Here is a 15,969-nt window from a genome sequence, read left to right on the forward strand (position 1 = left end):
GGAAAAAGATTCTACACATAAGCAAGTAGGGGAGGCCAGGATCCCTCTCCAAACAGACGAGGAGCCAGCTTACTGTGAATGGTGCAGTGCCAGGCTGAGGAAAGGCAGCAGAATGCAGATCCCTGCCAGGAGCCCGCAGCTGCCTTGAAGGTGTGCTTGCCAGCCCTCGTTCCTGCCCTTACCTTCCTCCCAGCCTCATTGTTGTGCAGGTTCATGAGTGCTTGGCTGGAGGAGATGCCATGGCTCCTCTCAGGGTTGTCTATGAAGGTTTGAGAAAAGGCAATCCCATAGGACAGGTTATCAGAGCAGCCTGACCATTGGAAACCTGCAGATGGAAAGTGGCACGAGATGAAAGGGGAGAAGCCCTGGGAGGAGCGCCCAAAGGCTGAGGGCCGTGGAGAAGGGAGGTGTCTCCTCGCCCGGTGAGAGTCTTCCCCATGGATCTTCTCCTCTGCTGCTCTCCCCCAACATCAGTGTCCCCAAAACATCAGTCTCCTCCTTCACCTTCGGGGCTGACTCCTCGGATCTTGCCATCACAGCCACATTTCTCCAGCTCCCCACAGCTGCAAGCACGAGTCACAGCAAAGGCAACGCTGGCGGCGGAGATGGCGTGGATGAAAGCAGACTCCCGCGTGCCTGCAGTGGGGCAAGAAATGGCACCAGTCTACAGAGGGGGAAGACACTGATGGGACGTGGAGAAGGACAGAAAGGCTGTGACTGCTGGCAGGTGGGATGCACGCAGGGGGAGACTGCTCGGGAGAAATTGCTGTCAGGATGCTGCAGTTCCTGAGGCCTGGAGCCAGCAGGGCTTTGTGGGGACCTTCTGGCTCAGTGCCCCCACCTTTGTCACCCTCAATTCCTGAGCTGGGTGTCCTGTTGAGGGAGAGAAGTCAGCAGTCCTCAAGGGAAGTGAAGGGGGAGTCATAGTGGGGTCAGGGGCTGAGCCTCCCATGGCTTGTCTCAACGAGCCAGAGAAACCCTGCCATGGCTTCTTCTAAACAAATACATGAAAAATCTGTTCTGTGCTATTTTGGGGGCATAGGCAGATCCTTTTCCCCTGGCCTGCAACAAAAAGAGACTGCAGCTTCAGGGCCAAAGGTTTGTTTTGAGCTGAGCTGGGCTGTGGCAGTGTGGCAGACAGGATCTATCAGTCTGCAGAGATGGTAGCCAGAATGGTCCAGACGGCACCAAAAAGCACAGCCTGGCCAAATGAAGAAGAATTTTAGCCAGAATATTAATATTTGCAACAGCACATGCATTTGGTTCAGTCCTCTCTGTGTTGATAGCTTTGCTGGCATGTGGGGGAAGGCACTGAGCTTTCTTGGGCTGGTCCCAGTATAACACTTGAACACTAGACCAGGAGAGGCTGATATACCTGTGAGCATACCAAAGGGACCCCATGTCAACTCTGTCTGCACCGCCTCCCACTCACTGACCTTGGATGGCAACCTTGCCGAAGACCTGCAGTCCCTGCAGCGTGGAGCAGTTCCACCGTTGAGAGTGAAATTGGTGCTGACACTCCTCGACAGCCAGCTCTGTGCCTCGTTTCACTGCATCCATGGCTTCAGCCTGCCACTGGCAAACACGGATCTGCTCTTCTAACAGCGCCGTCAGACCCTCGCAGCCACTGGGGTCCTGCAGGACTGCCCACAGAGAAGGCTGCTTGGCCAGGTACCTGTGGGGCAGGGGAAAGATTTAGTTACAGATGAGCTAGAGTTAGGGCCATATCTGTAGGGGACTAACCCCTATAGCCTTAATTTAGAGCAGAAACAAGGCAGGGAAGGGGATGTGCCACATCTTGTCTGTGCCAAATTGGATGTTTCTGCTCCCCATCCTGGTCTGCACCTCTTTATCTTCACTGTCCCTCCCCTTTCATGCCCCCAGAGATGCCCCTTCTCATGTGTTGCCTTTAGGTTGCCCAAGTTTCTTCTTTCACCCTTCCCTCACAGATCTGCCCACTTTCTTGGGAGACAGCACCTCCCCAGGTGACTTCTCAATGCAGATAGTGCAAGTGCAAAGCATACTTACAGCCAGGTCATGGCAAGGACACACTGCACAAGGATCAGTGCCACGTACAGCCACATCATCTCCATCCTGTCCCCAGCAAAACGTCACTTTCAGCCACGGTGCAGCAGCCACCTGAATTCAGGTGCCTGAGAGTTGTTTCCACGGCAGCTCCATCCCAGCACTGCAAAGCAAAGTCCCCTGCCCCGGCCAATGACCGTGGGCTGTCCTGGTGTGCCTGCTGGCATCAGAGACCTGGTAGCCCATAGAAATCTGCTGGGTTGGCTCTGTGAGCACATCTACACTGATGCTGTTCCCTACCTGCAGCTTGGGCAGCGTTGTGGGAGAGCTCTGAACTAAGGTTCTGGGGTGAGCATCCGTCCAAGGGAGCTCACATGGCTGAGGACCTCATTAGTACCAAACTCTCAGTCTCTGCCATCCTCTCGGGAGACGATCTGGTTGTCTTCCTCCATGATGAAGTCACTTCTGCAGCAAGAAGAAGCCTGAGACCCAGTCAGCAGCAGACAGAGCCTTCAACTAAAGAAAAACCTGGCAGCACCAAGCAGCTGTCGCTAGACCCACCAGCTCATAATTGGTTTGTCACTGAGCCCTTTGGGGAGTCAGAAATTTTCCCTGCAGTGACAGCTCGGGGGAGCAGTGAGGGGAAGACCTGTTGTCTCCCTCATCCCTAACTGCTGTCTTTGAAGACCCTCCCTTATCTGCCACCTCCAGTCTGGAGATTCTTCTTTTTGACCCCGCAGCCCACATAGCTATGGCAAACAGACACAGCCTGCTGCTCCCTGCCTGTCTTAACTCTTACTCTGGCAGCCCTCTCTTCATCCCCCTCATTTTCTTTCCCATGGCAAGAGGGAGAATCCTTGTCCTTCTCCCAAGCAGGCATAATGGGGTGATTGCCCCTCTTCTTAGTAGGTAGCCATTTCCTAAGAGTGCCTCTGAGTTGTATGACCATGGCGCTGAAATGTCCTGGGAGAAAAGCCTGCCATTCCCCCATCAGCTCTGGGAAGTGCTAGCTGTCCCCACCACCCTGGAAGGCAAAACTCCTCATGCAGCCCAGAGGTTTCTGCCTTTCCTGTCTGAATCATTCAGAAAATGAGAGCACAGCTGCTCTGGCCCTGCTTTGGTTCTTCCACCACAGCCCCACATGTAGGTTAACCCTTTTGCTGAGCTCCTCCACGTTTCCCTGCACAAAAACTACTTGGGGTTTATCAGTCATCCTGCCAAACCTGAGCAGCCTCTCTGTTGTGGCATGCTTTCCACCTCTCTCCTTGCCTTCCCCCAGCTCCCTACACCCCTTGTCCTGCTAGGTCCTTGCTCCTGCTTTCTGGAGTCAGCACTCTGGGGAGGCAGGCATGTTGGGATCTGCAGCATCAGGGTGTAGCCTCCGACGCACACCCCAGTAATCTGGTCTTACCTGCTGTCGACTCAGACAGCGGTGAGGAAATGCCGAGGGTTGCTCTGCTCTTCCCTGCGAGATGAGCCTCTAAGAGACAGCGAGGGGCAGAGGTGTGTGAGCCCACCTGGGCGGGGGGAGACGGAATTTGCAGGCTGACGCACCGAGACCTGGTGAGGTGAGTGACCTTGGCTGGGTGTGGGATGCTGTGAGGCAGCGTGGGCACGTGGGTTAGGCTAAGTGCTGCTGCGTCCTCCTCTCCTGACCCACACGGTAAAGCCAGGACTGCCAGGCTTTTCTGGGGGTGAGGGCTGCAGGGAATGGGAAAGATCCCACAGAGGGTGTCAGAGACTCCTTCTGCAAACAGAGAAGGACACCACCCCACCCCCTGCCCGGTGTATCTGCAAGCCTTTATCGGCTTACCAGAGCCTTGATGGGAACAGTGAGAACAAAAAGCTGTGAGAACAAAGATCCCAGCAACTAAGTGAGAAAGGGGATCCGATTAAAAAAGAGAGACACTAAAAAGGAGCGGGGTGAGATCAGTGGTTGGGGTGCTATTGTACCCTCCAAGAATTTACGAGCAGCAGGAACATATATTCCTTGGCATGTCACTCTCTGAATGAGGAGGCAGTGACGGCAGAACAACGCAGGCAGGGAGTGAGAAAGTCAAACACCAGCAGGAACAGCCAGCAGGCAGAGGAGGCAGGCAAGGGCTGCAGAGAAAGAAGAAGCCCACAGGCATGGCATCGTCTTCTCAGGGCAGCTGCTCCTGCAGAAGGGCGGCAGTGGTATTAGGAGTGTGCCCACGACCCATGTCTTCTTCCAGGTCTGCTGGGACTGGCAAAGCAGAAATAGGACTTGAAGTAATGGAGTGCCACATGGGGTCTGCAAAAGGGCAGATCTCCTCCCTTGGTGGTGCCAGGTAGCAGATATCCTGCTAAATCTGCCCTTGCACTTTCTTAGCACTGTGCCTCCTGTAGCCTTGAACAGCAGGGACAGACACTTGTGGCAAACTCACCTTTGTCTGCCACATTCACTGACACCTCTTCAGACTTCAGCTCTTTCTGAGTCCCTGCTGAATGCCAGTGGTGCACAGTTGGGCCCCCAGGCAGGAGCTCAGCCCTGAAGTAAGTTCCCAAGCCCATGAGATTGACAGGACTCTGACCCTTTGCACTGGCTGGTGGTTAAACCAACTTTGCTCTCACTTCCCGTATTTCACTTCTACCTCATTCAGCAATACTTTGGGAAAGGGGATGTTTTCATTTTTTCCTGTTAGTCCTGGGGGTAGTTGAGTTAGCATGGGAGCAAAGACGAGCAAGTATTTGGCACTGTGACCCAGGGCACGTCTCCTCAGTTGCAAGGACACCTGGGTGTTGCTCCTTTCACAATTACGTTTGCTTTCATAGGATGTGTTTTAGCTTATCAGCTTTGGATAGCAAAGTTCACGCTTTGTGGCCAGCCAGAATCACATCAGGAATTGAGAAAGGAGGGGAGATGAACTGCAGCACGACAGACACAGACGTAGAACCAGCCATTGTGTGGTAGGGGACGGCTGTGATTTCGACGAACAAGGAGCCAAAGAGCCTGCCTGGTTCTGTTTTGATTCAAGCGGCTTGCAGTTTTGGTGCCTGGATTGAGATTTCTGCAGTGAGAGCGACTGCTATCCAGCAAGCCCTTGGGCACCCTTGGCTCTTCACCAGCAGAGAGGTAAGTGAGAGGGAAACAGCTGGAGGGCTGGATGGTCTGGGGGTGCTGGGCATTCCCCCTGAGCTGCTGGGAATATGCTGCTGGACCTGACCATGGGGCACCAGGGAACCCTCTACGCTTCTTCAGTTGCCCGGTGTACCTAGAGTTGTGAGACAAATCTCAGTATTTATTCGAACAGAGGCTTTCTTGGGGATCCTGTGATGCTAAAAGCATGAGCAGCCTGCAGATCTTACTTGCCAAGATGCCCACAATGGAAGTCCTCTTCCACGGGGCCCTCAGGAGATGAGGGAGGGGTGACACCTCTAAGGAATAGGCAGTAGCAGTGTGATCAGACCTCGTGAGTTAAATGCGGAGGTCTCAGATTTGATGTTATGTATCTCTTATTAAAAACAAGCCATCCGAAGTCTTGAATGTCTTCACAGTTGTAACTATCACAATAATTTCTTTGTCAGAAAAAAAGGTGAAAAGTGGGGTTGAAATATCACCTACAGCAGATAAAAAACATCCACATTTAAGAAAAAAAAATGTTTTCAATCTTTAAAGCAAAGTTAGGTGATATTTTTAAGGTTTAGTGTGCTCTTTGTTATTTCCTCTTGGTTTCAGGTTTACTAAGCAAGCTCATGCAGTTTGCGTTTTCAGCTGCGCTGCTCTGTACCCTAATGCCACGTTCTCTGTCTGCATGCCCAGGACAGCCCCAAAGCACCCCAGGGTTTAAAAGACAAGTCACAATTGGAAACACTGACCCTGCAGCATGATTGGCAAGATTTTTCTAGCTGTCTTTTTATGTCTCATCTCTCAGCCCCATGCACAACCCTGTGTCCCATCATGCTGTGCTCCTTCACATCTCTCCCATGAAGAGAGACTGAGAGAACTGGGGCTGTTTAGCCTGGAAAGGAGACGGCTGAGAGGGGACCTTATTAACGTGTACAAATATCTGAGGGGTGGGTGTCAAGGGGAAGGAGACAATCTCTTCTCAGTGGTGCCCAGTAATAGAACAAGGAATAATGGGTTTAAGTTAGAACACAGGAAGTTCCACCTCAACATGAGGAGAAACTTCTTTACTGTGAGGGTGACAGAGCCCTGGCACAGGCTGCCCAGACAGGTTGTGGAGTCTCCTTCTCTGGAAACTTTCAAAACCCACCTGGATGCGTTCCTGTGTGGCTGCCCTAGGGGATCCTGCTCTGGCAGGGGGGTTGGACTAGATGATCTCTAGACGTCCCTTCCAACCCCGAACATTCTGTGATTCTATGATTCTACTATTCACCATTTTTGCGGCGTTAGGAGGCAGCGACTATTGACGAGATAGTATCAGGAGAGAAGACACCCAGGACCAGGCAGCGAGACACCAGACTCACATCTCATCTCAAGGCATGCCTCTTGTTTCAGTCCCTGTAGGCAAGTGCAGCTAGGGTTTCCCACCCCCTCCCCTAAAAGAAAAAACCTCAAAACCCCCATGGGTTTTGATTGTTCTGTGGGGCCTCCCTTCCCAGCAGCTGTTTTGCTGCCTCTGGCAAGAGGTGCCCACCTTGGGCCCAAACTCTCTCTTGTCTTCTCAGCCCAGCACCCCACACCAGCAGCTCCTGAGCACTTGGGGGAGGCACACAGCTGTCATTCGAGTGGGGTGGTCACAGGCTGGGGGGGTGTGGAAGGGGAGAACAGTGCGTTCTCTTCAACCACCTCTCTGGAGTTGTCTGTCCATCCTCCAGCATCATGTTTTCCTCCTCCCCTCAGAGATCAACAGCAACTGACTGTTGGTTTCCCTGTTGAATTCCCCCACCTCACACCTATACTAGCACCTCTTCCTCCCTCACTGGTGTTTTAGCTTCCTTCTAGTTTCTGCAGCTTTTCCTCCTCTGCAGCAGTCGCTCATAGCGTGTCCACGTGTGTGTACACATGTGCACATGTCATCCCCTCTGTCCCTGCTCCCAGATCAAGAATACTAGCAACAAATTCATTTTCCACCTGAAAACAGAAAGAAGTGTCTGCTTAGGTGGCATCTGTAGTTCAAATTATTCTTTTGTCTCTCTGCTGGGGAAAAAGCCATGGGCTCAGGAGATGGACTTCAGGGGTTCACAGTGATCTTCACTGAGAGGTGAAAAATTTGCTTCCTTCACCTCCTGGGCCGCATAAGGCCAGTCAACAAACAGAAAGTTCCTTCAGGATTTCAAGACCGTATCTCATGGTGACGAGGATGACAATTGCCATCCTTACACTTAACTTGAGACTCCTCAGCAGCTTTTATGTAGAGCAACGAGTACTTGAGGTTCTTGTAGAGGCAGCCACACAGAACATGGCTTGTGGCTCTCAGACATTAGCCAATGGGGATAATCCAACCAGCTTCAGCTCTTCTGTCTCCCTGCTACCAGCCGGCTTTACCCATAGCTTTCCTCTTCAATGGACATTCAAACCAGTACCTTCAGAGCTCCGCAGAGACATGCTCCATTCCCACAGCTTCCGAAGCCCATGCAAGGTCTCATTATGTGTCTGTGAGATCTTGATTACAGTATCTGTTATATCAAATTTGAGACTGTCAGCTTAGGCACCAGTAGTGGATTCTTGCTTCTGTGTTTCCATCCACCCACAAAAAAAAAATCCCCTCCAAAAAACCAATCTATTTTCTGCTCTCAGTGACCTGTGTTGCCAGTTTAGAACTCTGCTGTTGGATGTCTCAAAGGCTGAAGGGCTAGTATGTAAGGAAAGACCACTCAGAAAAAAAGAAAAGGTGATGTCTGGCAAAAACACTAAACAGATTTTGTGCATTGGTGTTCCTGGCAGGAAAGCCTGGGAGACTTCTACAGCAGAAACTCTAAGGAGGAATTCATCAAAGGGCTGCCTCTGATCAAAACGGTGGTAGAAATGGTTATGGAAAAGCAAGATAAATGAAGCAGTGTCTGAAATCACATGGCTTGTGCCCCAGAGATCCGAAAACAACTGAAGGTTGGAAGATCTGACTAACTGTGGTGTAGAAATATTTGCTTAAAACTGCTTTTAAAGGCTCACTGGCAGACACAATTTGAGAAATGGTTCTTGGGGGATTTCAGATCAGCGAGCTTGATGTCTGTCCTGATCAAATTAGTAGAAGCTATAAAAAAGGAAAAAATCAATTGGCACACAGTCACATCTAGGCAGGGAAGAGTCATCATGGCTGCCTCACAGTCCTTCAAAGGAGTCAAAAAGCACATTGGCAATGGCCTGTATGGATTTCCTAAAGGTTTTCAAAATGGCTCTCACCAATGTTGCTCAAAGAAATTTAGAGAAAACCCTTGTGCCTGGATAAAAAGTGCCTAAAATATAGAACGGAGCATGAGGGTGGATGGTTGGTTTTCTCAGTGGAGTTGTAAGACACCAATGCTGAGGTTTGACTTATTTGTGAGGGATAAATAATAACACAGGAAATCGACTGGAGACATAAAATTATTCGAGCAAGAAAAGATAAAGGTTTTCTGCGAAAAAACCCAGAGATTAAGAGAAGTGTGAGTGACTGGTCTTAAAATAACAGCTGAAATTTCATCTAGCAAAGTGATGAGAAAAATCAATCTGAACTGACCATTACCTCTTGCGAATGAGATCTATGCCTATTCAGCTCAGTGCATGCACATCATCAACATTGTGTGCATTTTGAGCACCCCGCCACAGGGCTCACATGGGCTGTAGCAGAAGTGGAAAGGTGCTGAGAAGGGCAACAAGGACATTCAAAAATACAGAAGGATTGCTTTGTGAGGACCAACTATGAAGACAAGGACCCTTGTTTATTGAGGGGGGATATGGCAACTGTTTATAATATCATCAGTGGTAAGGTAAAGGTGAACAGGGATTTTTTTCCACCGTCTCTTGCAACACTAAAACTAGGAACTGAATCTAGCAGATGAATCTTTACCTGGATTGTGATTAAGTTGTGGAATTCTCCTTGGGCCTCCTGGCATTGGATGCTGTGGATTGTACATTTCACATCAATTCAAAAAGCAACTGGAGAAAATCATGAAAGAATAGTTTTCCAAGGACTACTGAATACAAACAGGTCACCTCTGGCTCCGAAATCCCTGAGCTACAATATGCTGGAAGCAGGAAGAGAATCTGAGGGAGCAGAACTACATGATTGTGCTGTCATTACATTATCCCTTCACTTTAGACAATTTGAGAGAGAACACTAGTTATAGATAGACCACTGATCTCACACCGTATGGACTGTGCTTACATATTATATCCTCTAGAGATGTTTATTGAATACCTCTTAAAAATAGCTTGTCTGTGGAGACATGTCACCTTCACCTGACACCTGACTGGTCTGGGCGCATGTTAGAGCAGGTCACAGTCTCTCACAAAGTCTCAGTCTTGCTCACTTTGTCTCAGTCAAGACAAAGCTCTCACCGATCTGTCCAGCCCGCAGTCATAGCAGAGTTTTTGCTCTTGCAAAAGCTCGTGTATCCTCCTTGAGATTTTTTGAGGCTTTTAATCATTCCACTTGAAACCAACAACATTCTTGCACGTTTGCCTTGTTCTTCTGGATTATCTTATACTTTAAACTTATGCAAGTCTTCACACAAAGTTTTCATCCACCAAGAAGTGTGACATCTACTCAGATATAGCTTGATAAGCCTGCCCAACAACACAAAAGGATGGGTAAACTGATAGCTGTCTGCTCTCTTGTATTAGACTTCCATTTTCATCGTTTAACATATTGTTGCCAGAATTAATCTTTTCTTGCCTATGAGGTCAGCAAATGCCTCTAAATCTGTGTATTTCCCCACAATGCCATCCAGAAGGTCTGGCATGCTTGTTGTGCATGTCAAATTGCTGAGTAACTTCCTCTTACAGTAATATCAACCTTACGTAAAATTTTCCTCTAGACAGAAAATTCTACTTTCCTTTTGAAACAAATCACAATCTACATGGGCTCCATGAGGGAGTCTCTATCTGTCCTTTGCAAACAGCTATGGGGAAGCGTGTAATGCTTACTTACATAACCCTACTCCAATGTGACAGCTTTGAGAGCAGATGTTCAATTTTAGGATTGTAGAATAAATAAGGCAGTCTCTAGCCCAACCTCCTGCCCAGAGAGGTTGAGCTATCAGATCAGGTGAGGTTTATCTGGACTTTACAGAACTTCCAAGGATGGAGACTCCACAGCTCCAGGAAACCTGTTGCAATGCCTGACTGTCCTCACAGCGCAAACATTTTTCCTTACATCCAGTCTGAATATCTACTGCTTCGATTTATGCTCATTTCCTCTTGTTTCTCTGCCATGCCTCACTGTGAACAGCTAACACTGTCCTCTTCCAGTAACCGTTTTGCAGATACGGGGAGGCTGCTCTTATATGCCCTTGGAGCCTTCTCTTCCCCAGCTGAACAAGCACAGTTCCCTCAGCAACTCCTCACAGGGGGAGTTCTGCAGCCCCCAAGACATTTTAATGGTCTTTGACTGGGCTCACTCCACTTGATCAATGTTTGGCAGGCAGTGCTACCATTAGTGGTAGCCAGTGGTGGCCAGTCTCACAACACTTGAAAGTCACAGACATGTTCGACCACATGAATCTCACAGCCCTTCCTGCTTTACTGTGTGCTCCCTTACTCAACTGCGTTGCTCTGTGTTTGTGGGACATGGGCCGTTTCATGCTTATGTGGTTGTAAGCAGGATATGATCTGAGAACATCCAATCCAAAAGAACTGTATGAATGTAAGAAATGCAAGAAATGTAAGGAATTCTAAGTAGCTGGGACTCAGGTATGTGTACCTTGTTTCACCTAGGAAAAGGAACTAGGGTGGAATCAATTCTAAATGTAATATAATTCTTTTTATCTACAACAGATGTACAAAGTCCTGTTTCTCTGATATAAAATAATACTATGCAGTTTCTTTTTAAAGTTCTTTCCAGTCAGCACTTTCCCTCAAAATGCTTGCTCTCTTTCTTTCTTTCCTTCTCTCTCTCACTCTCTTCTTCCCGAGCTGCCTTGACTACTCTCCCTGTGTGCTCTTGTGCTGTCCCTTTCTTGTATACATGTGCTCTCAGCAGTGATCCAAGCAATGTGCATTTTCTGGGGCTGAGCAATAAGTGATTCTGCACAACAACTCCCTCTCTGTGCTCTGTTTTCTTCTGCCATGTAATTACTCATTTTTCTACTGTCCATTTTTCTTATTCTTTTGGTTTCTTTGTTAGCTCTTGATGCAGAAGCCACCATGGTGGGATTTTAACACTTCTTCCTCTAACCTAAACTCTTCTGTTTTAGTTTTCAACTCTGACCAGGAATAGACAACCAGCAATGACCCTCCATCACATCAGCATCCCTGTAACCACTGGAAAGACTTGCTGAACTAGAGGCAGAAGCCAGCTCTAGGTGACTACAATACCACCCCTGCCAGATGACCACAGACCAGCGATCCAAAGCAGCACCAGTCAAGAGATGTGTCCATCTACCTCCCAGGTTCAGATGAGGGGAATGACCTGCCCGTAGCTTCTTAGAGGGGAATGACTTCTGTCAGTGCTTCTCTTTGTGTGTCCTTAGCCCACCAGCAGGCTCAGCGATCTACCAAAATCCTCCCCTGATCCCTACTGGGTATGTCAGCTTCCAATGCGTCTCAGACATGCAAAGATTACAGCTTCAACCACCACTTCCTCCTGCCTGGCTACATCCTGATATTCATTACAGGTTTGTTGCTGAATGTGACAGCCCTATGGATATTCATCCGCTACCTGCGCCTGAAGTCTGTAGTGATGATCTACATGTTCAATCTAGCCGTGAGCGACCTCACCTTCACACTTCCTCTGCCGCTGCGACTCTACTACTATTCCAACCACCACTGGCCCTTTGGTAACACTCTGTGCCAGGTCTCTGGCTCTGTCTTCCAGATCAACATGTACGGCAGCTGCCTCTTCCTCATGTGCATCAACCTGGATCGCTACATTGCCATTGTCCACCCACTTCGCTGGCGGCATCTGCGGCGCCCCAAGGTGGCCAAGCTCACTTGCCTGATTGTCTGGGTTGTGATCTTCGTGGGCTCCATCCCCACAGCCATAGTCCATAAGCAAAACCACTGTGAGGTACGGAACCAGACCGTCTATCTGTGCTTTGAAAGCTTTAGTGACAACATTTGGCAGAATAACCTCTTCCCCCTAGTTGTCCTGGCTGAAATCCTGGGGTTTCTCTTGCCCCTCAGCTCTGTGACATACTGCTCAATTCGGATCTTTCAGGAGCTCTGTCAGGACAGACAGACAAAGACCCTGAGACAGCAGAAAACCGTCCGTCTCCTCTTTGTCAATCTAATCATCTTCATCATCTGCTTTGTGCCCTACAACACTATCCTGGCACTTTATGGGATGATGAAGGCCCGGGTCATAGAGGTTGAAAAAGAAACACAGGCCTCTGTGCGGCAGGCATTAATTACGACAATGCTGTTGGCCAGCATGAACTGCACGCTGGACCCTTTGATCTACTACTTTAGTACTGAGGGTTTCCGTAACACCTTTAAGAAACTGCGGCGGGGACAAGCCTGGGACTCAGAGATGGGGACACTTAAGAATCAGGTTGTGGAGAAAAAGTCAACCCAAGACCACGCTGTCTCAAAATCAAAACAGTTCCCAGCTAGAAACTTCATCCGTGCCAATGAATCTTTGCCATCGCTTCCTACTGCCATATTTTTGAATGGTCCTATTGAGGACTCAGAAATATAGACACAGAAAGGTCATGCCATTGCAGAGTTGCAGAGTCACCCAACCAATAATTACAGCACGACTGTGGGAAACAGCTCAGGGTAACTTAGCAAACTGTTTGAGGGAGCGCAGTAGACGGTATGTGGGTGAACGTGATGTTACAGAGCTGAAAGATGAAAGGTTGTTTTGAATAAACAGAGATGTCTTGGTGACATGGTCCCACGTGACTCTTTTGGTAGAGGAAACACAGCGGGGACAAGGACTTGAAACAAACCTAATGTGTCTAGGTCTGGTCAGCACAGATTCCCAAATCAAGTTCATCCTGCCTGAGCACCTCCTGACTCCACTCTAGTGTGAAGTAGTTCTGGGGATAATCAGAACACAACTATGGTACTCACTGTGGACAGAGTAATGACTGAGGGTAACTGCTGTTTTTTTAACTAAATGCTTCAATTTGAGTCTGAAGTCCAGCTTGGGGCACCTAAATAAGTCTCTTAATTTTCCAAGTGAGTTTAAGCATTTAAGCAACCCTTGTTGGGGTCGAGCGTAATAGCTGAGTGTTTAGTATTCTTGTAGAAAATAGGTTTCTTATGGTACTGTAAGTCACAAAACTCAGCAAAACAGTCTTTAGGGGGTATATCAAATGTGCTTGTACAGATGTACACACACATATGCAGCACAATGACTAGTGACATTCACTTAAAGCAAGAGGGCTTGGGAAACACTTAGTGTGCTTAAAATGCACCAACATTCATAATGGCCACAGAAAAAGAAAGGATACTAATACCATGGCTTTTTCTGAAGTTCACACTGATGTTAGTGCTTTGCACTTTCTTGTTGTTCAGCCATAGGGTGATTGATTTCAGGTCTGAGTGATTTTCACTGTTAAAAAGAAATGATGTCACAGAATGAGGCTGCAGTGAAATATATTTGCTTGCACTGTTTGTACATGCTTTTTCAGCCTGTGCTCTATGTGAAAGTCCTATAAATCTCCCCAGAAGAGAGAGATCCAGCTGTACACAGGGAGCACCAGAAATCCCAGTTACTCGCTCCTGATAGTGACCAAGGGTTGCCTTTCCGTTTGCACTGGGTAACAGTCTCTCTTTGGCTTCCCACAGGACTAAGGCTATCCCAGAGCTGGTCCATTACGATACATTTTATTTTGGGGGGAAAATGTTCAAAGAAAAGCAAGGGAAAGTGACAAGAAATGCAGTTCAGAGCAAAGTCCTTGTTCTTAGACTTCTAAATCAGCAATGAATCTTATTTCAAGCCCCTACCTCATGGATGCTGTGGAAAGAAATGTATTGTAATGCATCATGGTTTTGTGTTACAACACAGCTTAGGAGACACTGGGTTTTAAATTCATCTTTCCAGTCTCCCTTGAAGACCTGTTTTACTATGAATGACTGTAGAAGCAGGTCTTCAAGAAGACCTGTAGAAGATGAGCTTCTCCACAGAGAGATCCTTGTGTCACAGACTGCATTGGGACAAATCTGCTCTAGGCATGCCTGCTCCATCCCCTTTCTGAGCCTCTTCATAACCAGCAGACCAGCCTTGAAATATGTCTGTGAATGAAGGACATTTAACAGTGTCTGAGAGATGCAGTGAGAGAGGTGGAGGAGGACTTGTGGAGCAGTAGGTATTTCTATTTTGAAAATTCAGTACTGCCATGTGAATGTGAATCATTTGTGACAGTGTAGCTGGAGAGGAAATGGGGCTAGGTATCTCTTCTGCTAGTGTCTGATGTTACCCAGTTGTTCTGGGATTGAGAGGATAGTGGAGGGCTATTACAGCAGCTACACTGGTGGCTGTCCATTTCCACATCTTCCTCCATCTTCCTCTTTCCTAGACTCCTTTCCTTGCCTCTGTTTCTCTGGTCCTTTCTCCCTTCCCCAGATCTAACACAGCATGCACCCAAGCCTCAATACCCCACCTTCACTGCTATGTTTTCTTCCCTGCGCAGAGAAGTTGATTTTTTTCTTTCCTTTTAACTTGGCTAGAGCACCGTCATAAATTCACAGAAAGATTTGGGTGCAAAAGGATCTCTGGAGGTCTCTACCCCAACCCCATGCTCCCAGCAGGTTGTTGGAGACAGTGAGGGCTGGATGCTCTCCAAAGGAACAGCAGCCAAGAACCAGGTGAGGTAACAAGGCAGGCAGGGGAAGAAGCTTCCCCAGCAAGGGGAAGCACCTGAGAAAGGTGAGCGAGGCAGGTACGGTGATGATAGCCAGGCACAGCTGACAATCCAGATAGACAGACAAGCCTGCGGTGACGAGGCAGGTCCAAAGTCAAACTAAGAAGTCGAGTCAGCATCAGGATCGGGTCTGGAGGCAGTAACCAGGGTGAATCACAGTTCAACGATTGCCAGACAAGTCCATCATGACAAGGCAGGTCTCAGGGTCAAGCCAGGAAGCCTATCCATGGGTCTAGATCAACACAGTGCACAGTCAGGCACAGGAAAGACTGCTCAGGCAAGAGCCAAGGGCAAGAGCATCAGCTTAAAAGCAGCTCCTGGGCCAGGGTGTCAGCCCTGGCTGGGGCTCCAGCAGAGCTTTCTGAAAACTCTCCCCAAAGTCACCCGAGGGAAGGAGCAGCCCTCAGCTGCACTCTCCCTGACCTGGCCCCAAGCTCACACAGCCCAAGGCCCAGGAGCAGGGAGGATGCACTCAGGACCCTGAGCTAGTTCACGTTGCTCAGGGCCTTTTCAGATGTTTTTTGAACACCTCCAAGGATGGATATTCTTCCCACACCAGTGCCAAAACATGCTCAGAGGAGAGGCTTTTCCTAAAAAAAAAAAAGGAATCTCCTTTGTTGCAAGTCACGGCTGCTGCCTCTTGTGCTTTCTCGAGCAGGGTCTGGCTCCATCTTCTCTTGGCAAGCTTGTCAAGTATGAATGAAATGTCAGGGGGCAGCCACCACTCCTTTGGAAGAGGCTGGTCCTCTGTCTGCTCCTCTGTCAGAGTTACAGTATCCCCCCCTCAGAACACAATGCAAAACTTCTCAAAAAGAACATCAGAAAACAACATCTTTTCTTATAGTTTCATTCCTGAAAATAGGGGAACTATTTTTACCTGGAACATTTTATAAATATTCCGCCTCCAGCAGAGGAAATTTTAGCTCAAATATTTTGACAAAATTATAAATAACTGAAAAGCTGATCTCTTAATGAATCTCATCAACAACTTTAACAATAAAGAGGGCT

At 48.4% G+C, this 15,969-nt stretch overlaps 2 protein-coding genes across 2 annotated transcripts; one reads left to right on the forward strand and one right to left on the reverse strand.

Moving 5' to 3' along the window:
• Positions 1-182: 182 nt before the first annotated feature.
• On the reverse strand, positions 183-2,093 carry LOC104272612 (protein Wnt-4a-like; the record flags this gene model as incomplete). The annotated part of the gene is made up of 4 exons (XM_009867660.1): positions 2,029-2,093; positions 1,437-1,675; positions 505-636; positions 183-325 (listed from the first exon to the last, which is right to left on the reverse strand). Coding segments are annotated over exons 1-4 (579 nt in total), but the record flags the coding sequence as incomplete, so codon positions are not given.
• Positions 2,094-11,675: 9,582 nt separating this feature from the next.
• LOC104272611 (lysophosphatidic acid receptor 5-like) lies at positions 11,676-12,788 on the forward strand. The gene has a single exon (XM_009867659.1). It carries the CDS (start codon positions 11,676-11,678, stop codon positions 12,786-12,788), a length of 1,113 nt encoding a protein of 370 aa, XP_009865961.1.
• The last annotated feature ends 3,181 nt before the right edge of the window (positions 12,789-15,969 follow it).

The sequence above is a fragment of the Apaloderma vittatum genome, unplaced genomic scaffold (assembly GCF_000703405.1).
Source record: "Apaloderma vittatum isolate BGI_N311 unplaced genomic scaffold, ASM70340v1 scaffold32054, whole genome shotgun sequence".
Lineage (NCBI taxonomy): Eukaryota > Metazoa > Chordata > Aves > Trogoniformes > Trogonidae > Apaloderma > Apaloderma vittatum.

Bases quoted from the DNA above. Each gene is read 5' to 3' on its own strand.
- LOC104272611 (XM_009867659.1), top strand. From the start codon at position 11,676: ATGTCAGCTTCCAATGCGTCTCAGACATGCAAAGATTACAGCTTCAAC.